The 22,469-nt window shown below is 44.8% G+C and overlaps 1 protein-coding gene across 5 annotated transcripts in view; it reads right to left on the reverse strand.

Moving 5' to 3' along the window:
- The window catches only part of LOC135904930 (mediator of RNA polymerase II transcription subunit 12-like protein), a 210,016-nt gene that overhangs the window by 21,431 nt on the left and 166,116 nt on the right, over window positions 1–22,469 (reverse strand). For all 5 annotated transcript variants that reach the window (XR_010565259.2, XR_011511295.1, XM_065435944.2 and 2 more), the window contains exon 39: window positions 21,069–21,159. Coding sequence is in view for 3 of the 5 variants with exons in the window: in XM_065435944.2 (XP_065292016.2) it covers window positions 21,069–21,159 (91 nt within the window). In the remaining 2 variants the exon portion in view is untranslated. The remainder of the gene's footprint in view (window positions 1–21,068; window positions 21,160–22,469) is intronic.

Consider the following 22,469-nt stretch of genomic DNA (forward strand, 5'->3'; position numbering starts at 1 on the left):
ACAGGTGTAAATAGAAATTACATGCTCGCTAAGGGTTGGCAATACAGTCAAATAAGCTTATAACAACATTCAAGAGCCAAGAAAATTTCGTTGCTGCAACCGATAATTGTTACAGTTAGGCTGCACGGAAAAAATAGAGGGGGCAGACACCTAAACATTTTGATTAGACAGAAAGAATTACAGTCAAACCCACTTATACTGTTACCAGTTTTGACAATACTCAGATGTAACAATGATCAGAGCACCGCTACTACAGCCGAATCTCGATAATTCGAACTCAAAGGGGCCCAAGAATTTGTTCAAATTGCAATATGCGAAAATACCCGTGTACTTAGATTTAGGCGCACGTTAAAGAACCCCAGGTGGTCTAAATTTCCGAAGTCCTCCACTATGGCGTACCTCATAATCAGAAAGTGGTTTTGGCACGTTAAAACCCATAATTCTATTTTCATTTGTTCAAATTAAAGGAAGCACATTGAATGGAGGACTTGCCCGCAGTGGCGCATGTGCACTGAGCTAACACATGAGTGGGAAGTTCCACAAGATGTATTCACACGTGTTTACAATTTACATTCAGTTATTAGGTGTATCGGTGCTCGCACTGTGATAGGAGGAGGCGGGTGCACAGGTGTATAATAACGGTAAACACATCATGTTCCGTGACAATTGCCCCTTCGAACTTTTGGTACGCTTCACCGCGCAAGAATACTGTATTGGGGCGAAGTTCACTTTCGGAAACCGGCATTATGCAACGCGCCGTGCTTTCCGCGCTCCGAAGACACTGGCGAGGATTACAAAGGCAGAGTCGGCGCTATCGCTAACAGCGACGAATTGTTTCAATGAAAAACACGGCGCTGTTTGGTGCCGCCGAAGTGGCTAGGCCTAGCGTTGTCTTGGTGTGGCTACGGCTGCCAGCGGATCTGCGTGCCGGAGCGCCGGCTCGAGGCGGCGCGATAATCAAAATGGCGGCGGTGGTGGTGGCTTCGATTAATGCCGTTTCGGACCTGCGTTCAGGCAAAAAGTCCGGAAAGTAGAACGGCGAAAGTTCTTTTGCGTCCGAAAATTTCAGACGTTCTTATACATTGACTCTATGGGGTACAAGTCACTAATCCGTCACGAAAAGAAGTAATCAGTGATGTGAGCTTGCACACGCCTGCGCACAAATTTCTGCCACGGCGCCTTTTTTTTTTTTTTCGCGCGCGGCGTTGAGAAGTCTTTCGTAAGCTTTTCTTCTACGGCGGGGTCAGAGGAATGCTAGTCGGAGATGTCACAGCGTGATCTGGCGCGCTGCTCAGAGCGTTGTCAAAGCGCAGTATGTTCGAATTAACCATCGCAAATGCTTGCGCGTTCGAATTACCGGGCGTTTTTGCCTATTGGAATGCACATAGCTTTGACGGGACAACAGCAACAGTTCGAATTAGGCGTGTTCGAATTAACAAGATTCGATTGCATAATGTACCCGTGCCATGCTATTGGATGTAACAATTAAATCTGGCAGCTGAATGTCTTTGCCCAAAAGAAACGAAACGCAAAATCCTTGAAAAGAAAAGAAAAATGTGAGCTTCTGCCCCCGCCTGCATGCCACACATGCCACGCGCCTTGGCTGCATTGCCAGCTTCACGCACCTCTCTCCCATCTCCCTTCCACCCCTACAAAACACGAGTCGACTGCACCAACAGCACCCATGAGCATTGGCGAGGGTGGCTGTTGGCGCAGCTGACTCTCGTTTCGGAGCGGTGGAAGGAACATGAGAGAGAGGTGCGCAAGGCTGGAATCATGCAAAATGTCTGAAACCACCAGTACTGAGAGCATAATAAAGGTTGGGATAAATATGATACTCTTATATTTTGCGACTCTAACCAATTCGAAACATACAATATTTTGACTGGTTTACTGTATTTTTTTATGTACAGGTGACTTGTGATACCTAAAACTCAAATAAGGGAGTTAATTCAAGCAAATTTTGGCTCACCATGTTTTCAGTGTCACGTTGGTGCCACTTCATTCAAATAAATCAAACAAGAACTTAAGCTAATTCGAGCCATGTGGCTTGTCAAGACAGTGGAACACAGCCAAAAAATAGCTGGGAAGTAGATATTTGTAAGGCATAAATATCCAAACATGTTTGTGTTTGATATTCAGGTTACTGCATTTTGACAGGAGCTACAGTGAAATGGGAGCTACTTACTAAATTGCCTGAAACGCAACCACTCCTTAGCAGGCACGTACCCAGGATTTTTTTTGGGGGGGAGGGGGGGCCACTACCTCCATCATTATCATCATCATCACCATCATCATCATCGTCGTCGTCATCATCATCATCAGCCTGTTTTATGTCCACTACAGGACGAAGGCCTCGCCCTGGGATCTCCAATTACCCCTGTCCTGCCGCCAACCGATTCCAACTAACACCCGCGAATTTTCTCATTTCATCGCACCATCTATAGTTTTCTGCCGTCTTCTACTGCGCTTCCCTTCTCTAGGTGCCCATTCTGTAACCCTAATGGTCCAACGCTTATCTAATCTGCGCATTACATGACCTGCCCAGCTACATTTTTTCCTCTTGATGTCAATTAGGATATCGTCTATACCCGTTCTCTCTCTGATCCAAACCGCTCTCTTTCTCTCTCTTAACGTTATGCCTGGCAATCTTCGTTCGATCGCTCTTTGCGCGTTTCTTAACTTGATCTCAAGTCTCTGCCCCATATGTCAGCACTGGCAAAATGCACTGAGTGCACACCTTACTTTTCAATAATAATGGTAAGCTTCCAGTCAGGAGCTGGCAATGTCTGCCGTATGCGATCCAACCTATTTTTATTCTTCTGTGAATTTCCTTCTCATGATCAGGGTTCCCTGTGAATAATTGACCTAGGTAAACGAACTCCTTCACAGTATCTAGTGGCCGACTGGCGATCCTGATGTCTTGTTTCTTTGCCCGACTATTTATCATTATTTTCACCTTCTGCATATTAATTATTAACCCCACTCTTACACTCTCTCAGTTAAGGTCTCCAATCATTTGTTGTAACTCGTTTGCATTGTGGTTGAATAGAACAATGTCATCGGTAAACCGAAGGTTGCTGAGATATTTGCCGTCGATCTTTACTGCTAAGCCTTCCCAGTTTAATAGCTTGAATTCTTTTAAGCACGCAGTGAACAGCTTTGGAGAAATTGTGTATCCCTGTTTGACCCCTTTCTCTATATGTATCTCCCTGCTTTTCTTGTGTAGAATTAAGGTAGCTGTAGAATCTCTGTAGATATTCTTACGCGAAGGACGAGTCAGTAAGACGAGAAACTATTTACAGATTATATTTACAATGGTTGCAGCGCTGACCGGTTAGATGTTGTTCACACCGTGAGCCAAGTTCGTTCTTCCTCCTCTTTTCTGGAGTGATGGCGCCCACGCGCCTCGTTCAAACAAACAAATACCACACGCATGTAGCAATATTTTCCAAGCTTTTTACGTGAGCGTTCTGTACTCCTTGATTGCGTAGTGCCTCTATGACTGCTGGTATCTCTGCTGATTCAAATGCCTTTTCGTAATCTATATAAGCCACGTAGAGAGGCTTATTGTACTCTGCGGATTTAGCGACAACCTGAGTGACGACATGGATGTGATCCATTGTAAAGTATCTCGTCCTGAAGCCAGCCTGTTCCCTTGGTTGACAAAATCCAGTGTTGCCCTTATTCTATTTGAGATTATTTTGGAAAATATTTTATATAATACTGGGAGCAAGCTAATGGTCTTATAATTTTTCAATTCTTTAACGTCTCCCTTTTTGTGGATTAGTATGTCTGCATTTTTCCAGTTTTCTGGGACCCTTGCAGTCGATAGACACTTCGTATAAAGAGCCGCCAGTTTTCCAAGCATTATGTCTCCTCCATCTTTGATTAAATCGACTGTTATTCCAACTTCTCCTCCCGCGCTCTTCACCGTTTCATTTCTTGCAGGGCGCTTCTGACCTCATCGCTAGATATAGGAGAGTTTCTGTATCCTGTTCATTACTGTTTGTAAGTGAGGTATCGTGACTCCTCTGAGTACTGTAGACAGGTCAGCTTAGAATCTTTCCGCTGCTTTTACTATATCTTCGAGATTGCTGATAACATTATCTTTTAGTGTATACGTCATGGTTTGTCTCAAGCCAGGTTTCTTTTTTACTGATTTCAGGCTGCGTTCATTTTTTACAGCTTCTTCAGTCTTTCTCATGTTATAGTTTCGAATATCAGTTATTTTCGCCTTGTTGATCAGTTTTTACAGTTCCGCGAATTGCGTAACGCTGTGCGGCTGCCAGTCCCACACAACCGTGTAGAGCGCAGGACTTTGCGATTCTGGACGTACTGCGCTCACCGCGAAAGGTTAGAAAAACACCCACATAAGCTCAGCAGAGAAGTGGCTACGTGAGGCGGTTCGACCGATAACTGTAGAAGCGTCATTCAAAGCAAGTAATTGTTCTCCACTTCCGGCAGCGTTTTCTCTACTTCCTTTTTAAATAAAAAGATGTTGATCCATAAATATTCTCATAAACAACGGTTAAATTTTTTATTTTTCGCTTTTCCTTGCAGTTTGGTTGTTGCCTTGGCTCTCGATCACCCTTAGTAGATCGCTTAATTTCTCGACTCCTTGCGATTTTTGTTTCCAGTTGCCAATTTCGCACGAAAAGTGCTATACAATGAGGAAAAAACAGACGAGGTAACGGGCGACAGTCATCTTGCTTATGGGTTTAAGGGTTATTGCAGGATTTCATGATGGGACGCACTTTAACATTATTTCCCACCTTATCTAACCCGTATCACGTGTATATGGTTGCGGACAACTGCCAGCCTCGCGGCGAGCCGTAACTCGAGGAAATAATGAAGCAAAGGGATAAGTTAAACTCAATTGGCGTTTTCTCCGGCCGCCACTCGTTCCACGAGAGTACAGACTAGCTCAGTAACAGCCGCATCCCATTCCTGGTCCTAGGATCAGCCTAAACAATGAAGGTCGAACTAACAAAGCAACAGATATGCGCGTGACGGTTGAATAGATGGTGACAACTGAACGAATCTCGAGTTAATCGCACGGGTGCGGAATCTATGAGAACACTGTACTTCACATTACAAGAGATGCCGATAACTGCCACCATCTAAAAGGAGTGAAAAAGGCAGCATAATGCTGACCGATTAATAGCTGCCAAGTCTCAACATTGATCTGGCGGCGCTTTAGAAATATGTGAGGAGTGGTGGCGTGGGTGGGGAGGGGGGGAGGGTATGCCACTTGATTTCGGGGGGGGGGGGGCCCGGGCCCCCCCCCTGGGTACGTGCCTGCTCCTTAGGTATCTTTGTATATACCTGTATTGGTTGTATATCTGTTTGAATGCAACTATGTCAACCTATCAGCCCATGTAATAACCCATAATTCAGTCTTGGACTATGTTTAATTCAACATCAAATAATTCAAACTTCTGGTAATTCAGATGCACATCTGTGGTCAGTTTGAATTAACAAGAGTCAACTGCACATAAAAGTTGCCTAATTCAAGCATCCTTTTCACTTACGATTGCTAGCACAATGCCCCTGCAAACAGCGAAGTATTTCCCCAACCGCAGGTTGCTAAGCATGTTCGGAAAATTTGCTTTTTCTTTAGAACTTGAGCAATGACAGACACTTGTCTTACAAGCTGAATGTGTGTGCACACACAATCACAATTGCATATACAAGGAGGCAAGGTCCAAAGACGTACTTTTCTTAGGTGCACCAACTCAATTAAGCCAAAAGTTTGTCTGGAAAAACAATGAAAGATTTTTCTAACAATTCAACCAGAAATCCATGCGCCTAACATACTCAGATACATACAAAAATATTATAATAAATGTGTGTTAGGAAATAAAATAAAGAAAAAACTTCAACAATAGGCCATATTCCAATTCTGATGAGGACAGTCCCCAAGTAACACACACCGATTGGTTTGAGCAGAGATCAGTGGGCAGATCAGTGTTGCTGCAACAAGATGCATTGATGCTTTAGCTGTGGAAACATGTGTTTGCATGTGTGTGTGTGTGTGTGTGTGTGTGATAGAGAGAGAGAGAGAGAGAGAGGGGAAGATGCATTTGAGGTATACAATGTCATGCCAGTCTAGGATACTGAATGTTCGAGTGCAAATGGAAAAAGAAAAATTGACTGATGATTACCATACTCCCTAATAAGAAATTTGAGTGCAGCTGTTTAGATGTTTTGAATTTGCGATATACTGAGGCAAAGAATTTGAACCTAAATGGCAGGGTCCTCTCGACGGCAGCGCTGAGCCTCTGCTCAGGCAGCTCGTTTAGCTGCACAGGCAGACGAAGCACTTCCACTGGTTGCGTCGCTCATTGTTCAGAAAAAAAGCATGAAGACGGAAATGCGTGGCTCACGCTGAGCACATTCTCTAGCAGCGGCGGCGCAGGCAAAATGGCATATGTGCAGTGGGCCTGAAGCCCACGCCAGCGCTTTGTTTCGATATATGGTATCAGTGGACGCGCTCGCTGCATGCTTTGGTAATGACTTCATCGGCGACCGGGTGACAGAACATGCTACTATGACGCCATCTCGTAGCGGGTCGCAGCCGTGGAGCATGTCTCGTGCGGCACACCGCTTTCCTCATCACCTTTTCACCATACTCTCCTCCTCCATTTTCCTCCTTATGCTTCCACTGTACCCTCTTCCTCTGCTTTCCTCCTTGCAGTCTCTTCGCTATCACCACCTTTCATCCTCTGCTGTGCTACGTGTTCATTCTGCCGGTTACACCGACGTTGAGGTGCACACTCAACACACGAATGGGCGCCTAAAAGCTGCGCGCAAAAAAATTTTGGGTTATAGCTTCCCAAATTGCACAGTAGACTTCCTACAATTCGATCCTGACGAGACCCACAAAATTGATCGAATTAACCAAGAGAAAAAAATACACCAGAAGACACCACTACTTCATAAAATTTATTTAATGTCCATAATGTCCATCACCATCACTCTCTGACAATGCTTTATCGCTGTCTATACAGAATCGCATGTCATCCTCCGTATGGTTCATAGCACATTTTATATTCTGGAGGATGATGGCTAGTACCTAGAAAAACTACTTCACTAGTTCTTTCTGCGATGCATGCAATTCTTCGGAACGCCAAGAAGTGACACAACATGTTGCCACAAGCTTAACATGTAAGATAACTTATTTGAATGTGTTTTCATAATCTGACTGAAAGCGGTGTGTCGTCCTGATCATTTTGTGCGAGAACCCGCTCTGTCACCATCCATGGTAGCCATCTTGTTATGGCAGTGGCGATGATGCTGGCTAGGCTGGTTTTGACGATAGGCTGTTGTGAACACAGTTTTAATTTTAGTTTCATATCCGAATGTACAGTACAAGCAATTTATAGACAAATTTTCTTGGATGACGCTGGCTAGGCTGCTTCTTATGACAGACTCTTGCAAACGCAGTCTTAGTTTTGATTTCATATCCGATTGCACCACTCGAACAATTTATGGACGAATTTGCTTGGAAAAAATTTACTGACAATCACGATGCTCCCTAATGTGAAATTTGCATGCAGCTCTGTACGTGTTTTCATTTTGCATGCCAATATTTTGTATTATGGTTATATAGGCATATGCTGTGAGTAGCGTGCTTTGTTTCTGCACTACTCTGGCACCATTCGTTCCACCAACGACAGGAGCAGCCTTTTGTCGCGGTGAAATCATGCCACCAGTGTCAGCAACAACGACACCCAAGGGAGCATCGCATCAAGCCTTACTCGCAGCCGCTCGCCATTGCCCCTTACAGGAGCAGTGATCCCTGTCACGAATGCTGCTGACCTTACCAGCTGACGCCGCGAAGCGTAGCCCTGCCCACCTCTCTCCACCCTGGCCCCCTTGGAAGTGCAGATAAGATTGCCTATACGGCTGTGGATGCTGTGGCCATAGGAAAGTCAGAGCATGCACCGGCCGTTTCCCCTCTTCTCCTCCTCTATTTTCCTCCTCGTGCACCCTTCTTTCATCTTCCACTATACTCGTTCGCTCGGTTACAAGGTAGGACACCGAGGCACGCCGACACTTAACACAGGAATGGCCGCATAAGAGCTGTGCTCTAAAAAGGTGTAATTGGGTGACCAGTGCAATCATTCATTGTGAGCTACCACATTCACTTTGAAATCTTCCTGGGGCAGGCCGAAAATAGGCATTTTCAATGGAAGATGATGTGTATTCGAAGCATTCACTGCACTCTGAGTGCCACCACGACAACATTGACACTATTGAAGTCACCATTGCCATGACTGCTGGAATCAGGGCCCGTGCAAGATGACCAGCCCAGTTCAAATAATCTGGCGAAGACTAATTTCAAGATTAAAGAACCCTCAAATGATTTTGACAATGTTGTACAATTGTACTGAGTCGTTAGAGTAGGTCCTTCTGATCATTAATTGACGCATCTATGTGCTCTGCATAAAGCATGCAATTTATTATAAGGTTTTAAAAATGCACATAGCTGCCAATTGCAGCACACTGCCCGGTGGAATTTTCAGCCGCCCCTACCCATATGACGTAAATCACCCAATTGAGAATTGACATCAGTAGGGCGAGCTATCTGATTGGCTGCCCATGTCGCATCATTGATAATTTTTCCACTGAACAAATGATGTTCACAATAGTTGGAATGTTAGTTAATTTGTTTCTATAAAAAGGAAGTAACAGAAAGAGAACGCACAAGAACAATTTCTCTCCACACTTACTTCCGGTACTTCCGGCACCCAGCAAGCGTTGTCTGCTTGTGTTACAACGTGCTCCATTTTGACGAGAGCTCCAAAGTCAGAGTCGGTCTCAGTCTTTTCGCGAGCACTATGATTCAACTTCCTTGCATTGTGGACTGCAAACGCAGCGACTGGCAATATGTCAAGCTGTGAGATCGTGTCCCTCTGCAAGGCAGCAGACGAGTGAACTGGCTGCAGCACATAAGACTGCCGCTATCCGATCAGCGCCACAATTTGCATGTTTGCGGCCATCACTTTACACCTGAAGATTACTAACGCAATAGCGTTTCACGAGTCCGGTATTAGGGTAAACGCAAGCTCAAGGGGACAGGGCCTGGCCGTTAGATTGTGTCGTTTCACGAGATGAGCAGAAGCGCACACGTGAATGGTCTGCATGGTGCAGCAACCTGGTGGCACAGAGCTCAACCACACACAGTAGCAGTAACGAAATGTATTCTTCTTTGCTGACGGTGTAAATTGCTCGCAGGAGTGTAATTGTTAACCTGTTGCTTTTGTATATGTTTAAGATGTTTTACACTTGGTTAGAGCAATATTAGCTCTTTGTTTGGCTGGTTAAGCTCTGCGCCAACGAGTGGCTGGACTGTGGAGATCGATCAGGCAGCTCACGTACATCAAGGCTAAAGTTCCTTTATCAGCTTGAGTTTATGCCTACACCGTTCCGTCGAAACGTCCAGCTTGCCTGTGGCTACCGGAATACCAGACATGTTCGGCACTGCGACAGAATGCTCACAACACACACTGCTTTGATAGCTCTCGCTTGGGGTCGACTGCCAAGCAGTTGGCGGAGAGTTTTGAGAGGCTTCACGCACTCGCTCCTAAAGAACTGGGAGTCGATGACATGACGCGCCATGACACAGAGCCAGTGAAGGTGGAGCTTAGCCCCTATCACTCGGCAAATGAGTTGAGGAGAAAATGCATGACTATGGAGGAGGGTAACTTGTAATCGTCCATAGCTCTCTTAATATGAGATGTTTCACACAAACTGTGGTGCGAATGATTAACTTTAGCTGTACCCTAAGCGTCTACAAAATTGTCCGAACCGTTTCAGGGGCCCTTAATAATAACAAAAGTTTGGTCCCATAGAAATGTTTGGGCACTGGCCAGAACCTTCAGTCAAGATCAAATTAAATTAAAATTAAAAGGTGTACCGTACTCTGACAGCCTATAATTTTCTACTACTACTAGTACTACTACTATGAGCAAGCTATAAATGAGGTGGTATGCAATACTAGATTTGAATGGATTGTGTTTGTTTTGGGATATTCCAACCACGTGGGCAGGCTCACACTCCCAAAACAAGCGAAGGAGACCATCATTTGCAGATTCCGTAAAACTTTGCTTCAATCACCATAAACACTGTAGTTACCAATTTCCCGGACTTAAAACTGGGATGAAAATTTACTGTTCTTTTTTCCTCAAGTTTTCCTCCAGTTTCAGGTTTTCCCTGATGGTAGACACACTGGTAGATATCCTCGTTATCCTAAGTGTTTGCTGCTGTCTCTTGGCTGATGCAAGTCCCATGATAGATGGACAAGCCGGTCCACCGTTAGAGGGAACATGCAAACATGTGGCTCATGTGGCTCCGCGCAGTGCTACTTAAGAGAAACGATGAAAATCAAGTGAATACATGAAACAGCACAGGGGCAGCACATGCTATGCGTCGCCTGCTGACCCCCATCATCCCATTGTTTTACGTGCGTGTGGCCACCTTGCTATGCAATGACTAGTCAAGAGCCCCCGCTTCAAGGAGAAACATTTAATTTTGTGCACTGCCACCCATGAAATGTAGAAAGCACGTAAGTACATTCACTTCTACTACAGTGGCGTAGAATGCAAATAAGCAGCAGCGCAACTGTGTTTCGGAGAACAGCATTTTTAGACACGCCAAATAATGTTGCTGTGCTGTGTCTTGCATGAGCATTCCGCAGTCAGAAACACATTCACAACACCATCGGTAATTGCAAATTCTTCAGTTTGTATTTGCTTATATACGTTAGTGTCACTCCCTCACTATCATTTTGGAAGAAAAGAGCGATATTTCCAAACGACTATATACATGTTCACGTTTCCTGATTCACCAACAGTTTACGCAGCGTTTCATATCTGCCGGCAACTCTACAGACTAAGTACATCGTAGTAAGACATCACTGAAACATGCCACGCAAAACAGTGCCAAAAACGAACTGCGGTGTTACTCATGCTCGATTCGTTGAGTCAATTGCCACGCTCCATCCACAAGGTGAATGTGTTTCAATGCGTCATGCGGTAATGCCTGAACACGAAGCTTCCTCCAGAAAAACAGCACTCCATGTCGCCTATAATGTTCTGAAAGCTTGATCATTTCTTTGCTCTTAGCATCCATGGCCGGGTTGGCAAATTAAGTGCAACTTTGATGCTTTAAATCACATTCATTACCACAGCTCAAGACATGTGGTTGCCCAGCCGCATGCCATGCCTCATGCTGTGCGCAGGTGAAGCAATGGGAGTCGGAAGACAATGCGCGGCATGCGCTGCCTCTGCACTGTTTGGCGCATGTTCTTCATTTTCGCCGCTTCCCGTACACTGTGCAGAGTATCAACCATGCGCTCGCATGTTCCCTCTAACGGTAGACCAGCCTGTACATGCCAAGCTAGCAGCAAATGTGAGCACAGTATGAACGACAAGGATTAAACATGGAAACAAATGTGGCACTGTATCATTTTTCAGTCCTTGTCTTTTGCATTGTACCCGCTGTTGCTATGAATTACCAACTCACCTAAGCTTTTAGATCGACACAAGCTGGAATTTTGGAAAAGAAGGCAAAGGGCCTTTTACCAGGGTGACTAGCAACTTGACATTTCCAAATTCCCTGAGTTTTTCGGGTTTTCCCTGGATGCCTTTGCAAAATTCCTTGAACGAGACAAAATTTTGTTTTATGTCAAGACAGGCTGACACCATGTTGCCCAATGCTGTCCCTCTCTAATAAGCATCTTGAAACGAAAAATAACTTAATCCAGTTTGAATAGTAAGGAGTAATGCCTATTTTATTCAAAAAGAAAACAGAAGGAAGGTTTTAGTAAAATGCACAGCGAATAAAATATATTCGAAAAAATGTAGAACCCATTCCAAGTCTAGTCGAGCATTTTCAAATATGAATGAAAAGGAGATGCATACATAAGTAAATATTTTCGAATATGAGCTATTTCTATCAACTGATAGCAAGCTCATTGGTATGAGGCCTGAACTTTGTCATAACTAAGATTCTCTCTCAGCAGCTGAAAAGTCAACCTCAGCTGTCTTGACATACTCTTAGCCCGTACACAACATATCAATGTTGGGTTTCATGGCTTTAAAGAGTTTATTTTGGTTTGGATGAGGGACACCTGCATCTCAGCGTGAGCCAACACATTGTTTTTTGAGCTCAAGCTCCTTCAAAAAGGCGGTGGCATGCTTCCTTTCCCGTTCATTCCTCAATACATCGGTCTGTTCTGTTCTCGTCCTCCTTCTGCCACACATTCGCCCTTCACTCCACGGACCATTTGATGCACCCTCCTGGCCAGTTGTACAGTCAATGTCCAATTTTTTTGATTCCCTAGGGTCTGAAATATCGGGCAGCCCGAAAAAAATGAATGAATGTCTACCTGCCCTTAAGGGCTCGAATTGCCACAGGCACGTCCGAAAAAGCACTTAAGGCCTGTCAGTACACTTATGAGCCATATCGGTGCTCGTACTGTGACAGGAGATGGGGCGCATGCATGTATAATTAAGGAATACATACTGTGTCTCGTGACAATTGCCCCTTCCTACACATGTTAAGCTTCATGCAATATGTTGCACATGCTTCACCGCATACCATTGTTGTATTGTGGTGAAACTAACTTTTGGAAATGGGCATTACGAAAAGCACTGTGCTTTCCGAGCTTCGAAGCCAATCGCATTGATTACAAAGGCGTAGTCGGTGCCATTAGTGCCAGTGGCAAATTCTTTCAATGTAAAACACAGAACCGCACAGCAAGAAGCTTAATAGCGAACGTAGAAGCAGCTAGGCCTAGTGTTGCCACGGTGGTGGCTGCGTCTGCCAGCAGATCCGCGTGCGAGAGTGCCGGCTCGAGGTGGCGAGATAATCAAAATGGCGGCAGTGGTGGCTTTCATTAATGCAATTTCGAACCTGCAGTCAGGGCAAGAAGTCCGAAATATCGGACGCCGAAGTGTTTTTGAGTCCTAAATTTCAGACATTCTTATACACTGACTGTATGGGGTGCGTGGTGGTGCCGCGAAGCTGTGCAAATTACCGGGCATATCTGAAAAATCGGGCGTCTGGAAAATCGGTCATTAACTGTATCTGGCAACTCCTCGAGCCGATGACACAGCGTCAATGACGATTCGTTGCAATTATTCTGTTACTGGAGCCAGCATTAACGCGACTTTCGTTCCCTTTCAATAAAATTACAGCTGATTTTCCCTGATAGGAACACAAAACCCCGAGTTTTCCCTGAGTATTTCTAGACTATTCAAATTCCCTGAAAATTCCCAGTTTTCCAGGTTGGTAGACACCCTGTTTACAAATTAACAAATGCAACACCAGTAGCACCATTTGTTTCAGTTTCAGCCTGGGGGCTACAAAAAAAAAAAAAATCTTTGTACAACATTTCATGGGTTTTTTTGTTCTGGAGGAAGCAGCTTGCACAAAAGACCCACCAACCACTCTTGCTTTTGTGCCACAGGCAATCATTCACATACAGTGGCAGTCAACATGGTTCCTGTATCACTATACACAGTCGGTTATGTTTCCTTACTCAGCGTGCTTCCTTTAAGAGTAAGCTTTAGCTTGGGCCCAACTCTGTTGCCGCCTATTCAAATGCATGTAAAACACAGAAACGCTTTCCTGAGATAATGACCACTGGGTCAATTTTAATGAAATTTGTTGCATTTGAGAGAGAATGTTAAATTCTAGTAACTGTTGGAAGTAGAAGTTTCACTTAGGGGCCGATTATTTTAAAAAGAAATTTCAGAAAGTAGAAAGTTTGAAAAAATATGGAATCATGAAGTTTACAAATTCCTAGCTCTACACTAAGAACAGATAGTGCATTCATTACAGCATCCAAAGTGTACAAATTTGATTTATCAATCTGCATTTAACCTGAATTAGTTACACTGTTTACAAGGGTTTTTCATAGGTCTTACTCATATATTAGTGATATATTTGAGAGCCATATATAATAGATCAAGTTTGTCTGCTTTAGACATACTATTGGATACAATTTACAGAATTGTGTTATCATTTTTCATTGCTGAGTCAGAGTTGTCAACTTCATAGTTTTCAGAAAATTTACGATTTTCAACCACAGTTAAACCTCGATATAACGAAGTCGGTAAAATCGGCAATTTGTTTTGGTATATCAAAATTTTGTTTCATTGAAATTTGACCTTTTATGCAAATAATTACCGTCGCCTATCTTGTTTTTCTTACACAGAAAGGGGCCACAGCATTTTCCAAATTGTCGAGCAATCGAAAAAAGCAAGTTTGTATGAGGAAACAATTCATTTTGATAAATTTGGCAGTCGGCGACAGATGATACGGTTTCATGCCACGTACGTTGACGATATCTTCACATCAGCGGTATGAATTAAGCAAAGCCAGCCACGCCCCTGCGGCCGATATTGTCACCCGTACTGGGACGACGCAATCAGGAAAGCGCCGGCAACGGGGAGCGAATGCTCTATCGGCCTCTTGCTCCAATGGGTCACCGAAACTTGAGATTACGCAACCACCACTACTAAACAAGCGGGTGGGCAACTTACATGGTGCCAAGCTGTCTCGGCATGCCCACTCTTTGCACATGCAGCAACGGTTGCGCATGTGCTCAGTCGCGCTTACAAGCATGCGCAGCCATGGCTGAGACACATAGCAGAAATGGCGAAGCACCAACTCCCCCCCCCCCCGCCTCTCGCGCATGTTTGATCGTATTACTAAGAGTGAGCTCCCCTCCACCTCTTTCCCTCTGCTCAAGCGGAAAGGCAGCACTCGTGAAGCCACCATTTTTTTGTCTCACCCTCACACACTTTCACTCGCACCTAAAGCACAAAGTGCATGGCCCGTGAGAGAATCTTATCGCACTTGGACTTTATACGGAACATGATGCAGCTTCACTTCAGCGGTCACTCTTGTCCAGCCTCATGCGATTTGAAAGGTGCATTTGCAAGCAGCCGCTTGTAATTCAGTCATATGACCATGCGTGTAGAAGAAAAAAAAAGAAAAACATAGGTGCTAGCGTCCAGCCGTGGTCCAACTGAAACGAAGCGGTGGAGTCTGCATCGTCACAGTCATTAGTGGATATTGTATGCCATGGAGGATGGAAAAACAAAGGAGAGGCCTTGACGTCACTCTTTATGAAGCTCCTCATTTCTTTAAATTTCTCGCCTTTGGCCCACAACCACACCAAGCTGCACAGACGTGCAAGCGCCGTACTAATTCAACCAACGAATTCAATTGCAGTGCATACCATCGCAATACCATTGCCTCAGTCACTTTGAGTATTGTACTCTAGCTTTGAAAGGAGTTGTAACAAGCCACAGCACGCTGACAAAGAGGCCAGCAGAGGAGAATGCCATTATGTGTTTAAATACACAGTCTGCGGCCTGAAGTATATTGTTCTCACGGTAAGTGAAGCTTCACAGAACAATGTTCTGTGGTATCCTCTGTGTGGTGCCAAACAGTAAGCGCATATGTGTGCTGCTCTCGCTTTCACCAGGCCTACGTGAGACCATCAGCCGTTGGATGTGCACACAGGTGTGCGGTCTGTCGGGCCTTGTTCACTCTTGCACCGCATCCGCCACCCTTCATTTTCCTATGTCTCGAGCTAACAGATAGGACATCTGTGGTAAGGAGGATTCATCCTTTATTTACTCACAGCAGCCACTTCTTTCCGATCGTTCCACATGGCTATTTTTGTGCCACAAGTGCATCGCCCACTGTCAAGAGTAGGAGCACTGCAAAGGTGTCACCGACCTGCAAACTCCGTCTGACACTGTTTTAGACTATGTCAAGTTTTATTCCTTCAGTGTATTTTAAGTCAATCTTATTTAGTTGTCGCTTTCATTTTTTTCTGATCAGTGCATAAGCTGCGAAGTGTCTATTTGTTTTTCATGTGTGTTACGTATACATGTAAGCATTCATGCGTTCTGCCCCTCCTGCTTGGGCCCCCACATGGGCCTGCTGTATTGTATAAATAAATAACTAAATGAATAAATATTGTGAAGCACAGAAGTTTTAGTCTGTGATGACATGCTAGCATGAATCCACCGAAGACAGCAAACAGATTCCCATATCTTTTTTTGGCCGTGGTGTGGTACAGTCGCCGACTGACTTTTCGGACTCCACTAACGGACTAACTTCGGACATGCTCGATTATTCGGTCTGCTTCGCGGCACCTCCATTCTCCCCATAGACCATAATGTACAACTTCTGAAAGTTCAGACGCCTTGCCACCTCTCGTCTGATTTTTCGGACACTCCTTGAGCCAACTCAATCGAGAGCACCATGCACCTACTCTGACCGGTGCATGGTTCTACTTGCTGAACGCCATTTTTGTTTTGAACGGAGCCTCCTTGCTGCCCCACAAAGTGGCGCTACTGCAAATCCACGCTCATCATCATCGTTTCTGCCTGGTTCGATAGAGTGGCTACAGCAATTTGGGTCTCAGCTTAGTAAGCCATGTCAAGACAATCCAGCAGCTGATTTGTTTCTTCGCGCATGACGCTGCTAATAGGCCACGTTTTTTGTTTGTGTGAATGGTGTCGGCATGGCGGTGTTCGTTTTGTGCGCTGTGTCGAGGTTTCGGTGATCCGACGCGGCATACGGAAACGTCGCGTCAATTGTCTAACGGCGCCAACAGTGCCCGCGCAGACTGCGCTGGAGGCCAATGCCAGCAAGCGGGTTTCGGGAGGCCTAGGATTTGTCGCCTTCCAATGTGCCCCCTACTGATGCGGAAAATGTTCTGCCGAGATCTGCGCAGTGGTTGCATTGTGATTCCGGACACCGTCTCATTTGACAGTTTCACAGGTGCTGACACTGCTGTGCTGACACTGCTGTACTGACATGCACAGAACTCAACGACAGCGAGATCATTCATCAGGTTTCTGCTGCACTGCCGGACGATGACTCCGACTCGGAAGATGACGCACCATGTGCTACGCTGCCGTCGCATTCAGAGCGGGTACAAGCAGTGACTATGCTTTCAGCTGCCTATAGTGACCGTACTACCCTTTCCGAGATTCAGGCTTATCTGATTGCGCGTAAACGGAACAGTGTGCAACGGCACATTCACAATTTCTTCAAGCCTACTGCCGAGCCCGAATAAGTGCGTGGAAGTAAAGGATATCATTTATTTTTCTTAATCTGCTTTTTCGGACACCTGTTTATTCGGACATTTTCGCAGTCCCCGTGAGGTCTGAATAAATGGTCGGCGACTGTATACGGCACTGCACGTGCACTCGTTTCCCACTTATTACTTCTTCCAGTCCCACCTTGCCACAACAACAGCCGGGAGAGCACAGTCTAGATAGCAAAGCAGAACAAAACATGGAGACTAACGCAATCCTACGCACATGACATCTTCGCCACAGCATGAGACCCACAGGGCAGCACACACACAAGCACACGCCACCAAAACAAAACGGCCATTGTCACTTTCTCCACACTTTTCTCCTAGCACGTGAAGGGGGTAGGGCCTCTCCTCAGTTTTTTCCTTCCTCCATGTTGTATGTGAACAACAGGAACGCTGAAATGCTTCATGCCCATTCGTATGCTTAGAGCTCTTAGTCTTGCATTTACTACCCCACGTAACAGTGTGTTGGCTACCCTCCATAACTGCATAGTTACCATACATGATCACGTCAATAGCAACCATGCTTTTGTCTATAGCGGTTGCGGCAAAGAAAAGTTACGTTTTACTCGATGCATGGGTAGATCATGTGCCTTCAGAACTGCGTGGATGCCATCTATGATCACGTTGATAGCGGCCGTGGCTTAGTCCGGAGCTGCGGCAAACAGTAGTTTCATTTTGACTGAGTGCCATGGCTGCGCACTCGATATGACAAACACAGCAGAATCTGTCGAGGATGAAAAGCACCAGCCACATTACAATGGACGAACAATCTGTAGGTGACCAGTTCAATGGCAAAAAAATAATTTATATGTGCGCACAGTAATGAAACGTGCGTTTCTGTCATGAAGTGAGCGTGCTGTACTACAAAAGAAAGTCAATGATGGCAACAATGACAATGAAGGTGCAAGCGTGATCATGCAATGTCGACTGAAAAAGGAAAAAGACAAAGAAGAATTTCCGGAGAGCCTCGTGGCACGAGCGTGGAATGCGGGAGTGGCGCCATTGCGAGGAAAAGAAAAAGGCAGCAGTGGCAGCAGAAGCAGCCTGTAGGACGATGAGTCCAGGCTCCTGCTTATGCCGGGCGCTCCTGAGCCTACGATTCAACCATTTAAGTTGGTGCCCGTCTGTGGGACATCTAGTGGAGCATAAACCACAGCCTCTATGATCCTGGACTTGCCTCCTGGCCTGCATTCCTGCCCCATCCAACGCACGTCGTCTCAACACCCAGCTCCAGCTGGGTACCTCAGCAGCAGCCCTCTCAACGCCTGTACCATTCCGGCCATGATCTCCTCCGGCACCCCACACCGAATCATATGGTGAAGTGCGAATTTCAATGACCTAATTCTGTAGTGTACAGACTAGTTAGAGACTCTATAATTAGAAATGTTCCATAGTAATGTTTGTTACAAGTTTTATGTCGTTGGATTGATATAAACATGTTTGTGGGTGTGCAACAGAGGGTATAGGCTTAGTATTTTCTTTCCCAAATAACTCTGTACTGACCGCATTTCAGAACCTACTACTGAGAAAGATCAACACAGTGACAGTCACGGATGAAGGCATGTGCTGTGGCTGCGCCGGAAAGGAAGTTGCGAGGCCTCTGCTACTGCGAGTGCCAATTAGTCACGAGATGACATGAATTGCAGCTTTTGCACTGCTTTTGTACAGAAATGAAACACTAGTTGCTGATTAATTCAGTAAATAAAAAATTGGAGGACGTTTAAGCTTCGCCTTCAAGAGTGGAACGTGACAGCGTTCTCGTCGACCCGCGAAGGGATGTAAGACAATGGGCTACGGCGCAGCGGCTACGCGCCCCGCATCAGACACGGTGAGCGTCGAGCAACGCAGCGTTCAGCGCGGCAACTAAATGTGCGCCTGAGCAAGCGACGCACGCCTGAGCCTTAGAAACAGCTCGTTTCTAAGGCAACACTGCATTCACTAGAGGCGCTTTTGTACCGCTTTGAAGCATCGAACTCATGGCTCAGTGGTAGCGTCTCCGTCTCACACTCCGGAGACCCTGGTTCGACTCCCACCCAGCCCATCTTGCAAGTTGTTTTTTATTCATGAGGTGCCTGCTGGGATTTATCGCTCACGGCCAACGCCGCCGACGCCGACGACACCGGCTTTTCTGCGACACGAGCTCCTTAACGCTGTCGCCTTAAAAGTGCATGAAGTAGTAAGTACAGTTAAACCTTGATATTACGAAGGCACTCAAATCAGAAATTTGCTTCATCATGTTGAAATTTCGTTATATTGAAATTCAATCTTTTATACAAATAAGTACATTTGCCAAAGAATTTTTCTTACACAGAAGGGTCAGCAAAATGTTTTTAATTACTAAACAAATGAAAAAAGCAAATTTGAATATGAGAAATAAGACATTTTGTTGAATTTGGAAGTTGCCGACGAGATACGGAAACATGACGTGCCCACGATATCTTCCCATCGGCGGTACGAAGCAAAGCCAGCAATGCTTTCACTTTCACTCAGCTGCCACAGCTGATAGTGTCGCCGGCAGTGGGACAACACTATCATGAGAAGCGCCGGCAGCAGGGAGCGAATGCCTCGTCTACCTCTCGCTTCAACGCGTCTACAAAATTCGAGATAACACAACCTCTAGTACTAAACACGTGTGAAAACAGCGTACGACACCACGCCATCTAAGTTCACCGGCCTTTACACATGTGGCAGGTTACCTCTAAGACAGGGTGTGCGGGCTGCGTGTAGGCTCAATCCACCAACAGCCATACGCAGCTACTGCCGCACTAGAAAAGGAGATGCCCGCTTCATCGCATCCCTCTCCCCCTTTTGCCTTGCTCACCCAGGTAGATGGTGCTCACCCTCGCACTCTTTCACTAGCACCTAAAGTATACAGCTAGTGGAGGCACGATATAACCTTATCACATTTAGACTTTACTTAGACTTTATATGGAACATGACGTTGCTCTGCTTCGGCAGCCCCGCTCGATCATGCAGCGTGTGATTTGAGAGATGCATTTGCAAGCATCAGCATATAAGTCAAGCATTTGATCATCTGCATTTAGCAAGTTTCCATTTCTTGCCTCGGTGTTCCTTTACGGTGGCAGTGAAATTTCATTATATTGAAATTGTGTATAAACACACTTTGCTATCTTGAACTTCAAAATACGTGGTGTTGTATGGACAAGAAGTTATGAAAAAATAAACACTTTGTCATGTCGAGAATTTCATTATATACTGAAGTTCGTTATAATGAGGTTTAACTGCATTTATTAATTTTTTTTCTTGATACCCTTAATAACGCCACATTCAGTTAATTCTGGTATTTTCTTCGGTCCTATGAAATCTGAATTAACAAGGTTTTACTGTAGTTGAAGGATACATGGAACACAGCAGCACGTGGGACATATACTATGCCTCATTCCCTATACCATGGGGGGCCTATGCAAACTGCACAATAAGCATTTGTCTCACGGTATCGGGAAGAACAGGAAATCCAGTCAACAGAAATTCAAGATGTGTCAAGTTCCTTTTTGCTGAAAGCCACACTACTAGGTAAAGGAGAGCTCATAGCCCTTTGCCTGTCACCAAAAACTGTATGTTTTCATTGAAACAATATTGTGGCTTATGCAACCTGTAGCAAACTTAAGCTTTCCTAGCGAGAGTGTCACATATTCCCCTGGCCCAGCAGGGCAGAGAATCACAGGAAGATGAAGACTTTAAATATTGTTGTCCTGCCAAAGACAAGTCCATTTGTTGAAACATTGGCTCCAGCTACATCTTTTGTTGAGCCACTGTTGATCACCTAAGCTGGCCCAACTGCCTCAGCTGCTTCATTCAATCAGTGCGAGTGCAGCTGGGAGACAGTCCTCACACTGAATGGAATCAGGATACCGACATATAACATGGAGGAAGAGCCCTAATGAAGCAAGTAAGCGAAACATACCTGGTGGAGGCAGGTGATGCATGCCAGCTGCTTGTGCCTGTGCTCCCTGCTGCATGCCAGGGTGGAACATGCCTTGTTGGCCCACTTGTTGCTGTGTGTGTGGATGACATCAGTGTAAATCCTTTTCACATTCTTTACATTCTTCATGCATTTTTAGGAATTCTGCCCTCAGTACACTATGTATACACTTTATTAAACATGATTTAGCTTTACATGCAGCACAGAAGCGGTAGCAAACTTGGCACAGCAGAGACTGTCAACCAACATACTGTTTTTAGATCAGTGACTTTTTCAGTGACTTTGCTGACACTCATTTCACCTGCTTCAGCAACTCTACTGAATAATCTTGCTCAAATAAATTAAGTTACATTTGGTATATGGCGTCTTGCACTGTTACAAGAAAGTGGCACAAGTCATAATTTCCTTTTTGGATGCCCTTTTGCAATCTTGCACCGACCCATTTTGCAGCACCCTTAAGGCTATTTCACAAATTGGATTCGTTTTTTTGTAGAACATAATGTAACATTCCTAGAATCAAAGAACAGCCCCAAATTTGTAAAGATTACGAAAAATTCGAGAAAGTTGGCAGGCCACTGTGCATATGTTGCGCTGGTGCATCCTTGCTTGGTGGCGTTGCTGCTCCTGCCTCCGCAACATGTTCCTTTCTGAGAAGCCTCCAGAATATCCACACTGAACGACAATTATGTGCAAACAAAGCAGAAATGCTTGTTCCTCTATCAACTTCACTGCTAAATAATGTGTTTATTCATCACAACTATTATGGAGGAGTACAAACAAACCTGAAAACTAGGAGTTTGTGAATACCAAATGTGTGTATTTGTGATCAAATATCAAATCGAATTAAGAAAAAAAACGGACACTGAATCAAATATTGAATATCAGAAAATTTTTCACAAAATATATTGCTTACAAATTTTGGGCAGGAAAATGCGGTTCTGCACATGATCTGGAGTCTCCTAGCATTCCATAACAAGTATGTAGCAAGCTATCAGTAACATAGTTACATAGAAATCAAGATATACAGTACGGTCTACTCTTATTAAAGGGAACACCAAATTAGTATGCCAGCACTGATTATCACTCAGTTATGGTATATAAAGATATGGAAAATTTTTTATCAATAGACTGTCTGTTGAATAGAATCAAGTGATTTCTTTCCTCTGAAAGAATGAATTAATTACATTCTGTTGTACTGAATACCAATGAGGTTCTCAGTTTAATAGTGGACCAGTGTTTTACACCAATCTTCTATTTATTGCATAGAAAGTTTTGTTTTTCTGTTTTTCTCCAAAATGCAGAAGAGCTATCCCAATTTTACTAATAGGGCGGTGTGACCGACAAAAGAAGAACAAAATATGGGGAATGAAAACATATGGGGAC

The sequence above is a fragment of the Dermacentor albipictus genome, chromosome 1, assembly GCF_038994185.2.
Source record: "Dermacentor albipictus isolate Rhodes 1998 colony chromosome 1, USDA_Dalb.pri_finalv2, whole genome shotgun sequence".
Lineage (NCBI taxonomy): Eukaryota > Metazoa > Arthropoda > Arachnida > Ixodida > Ixodidae > Dermacentor > Dermacentor albipictus.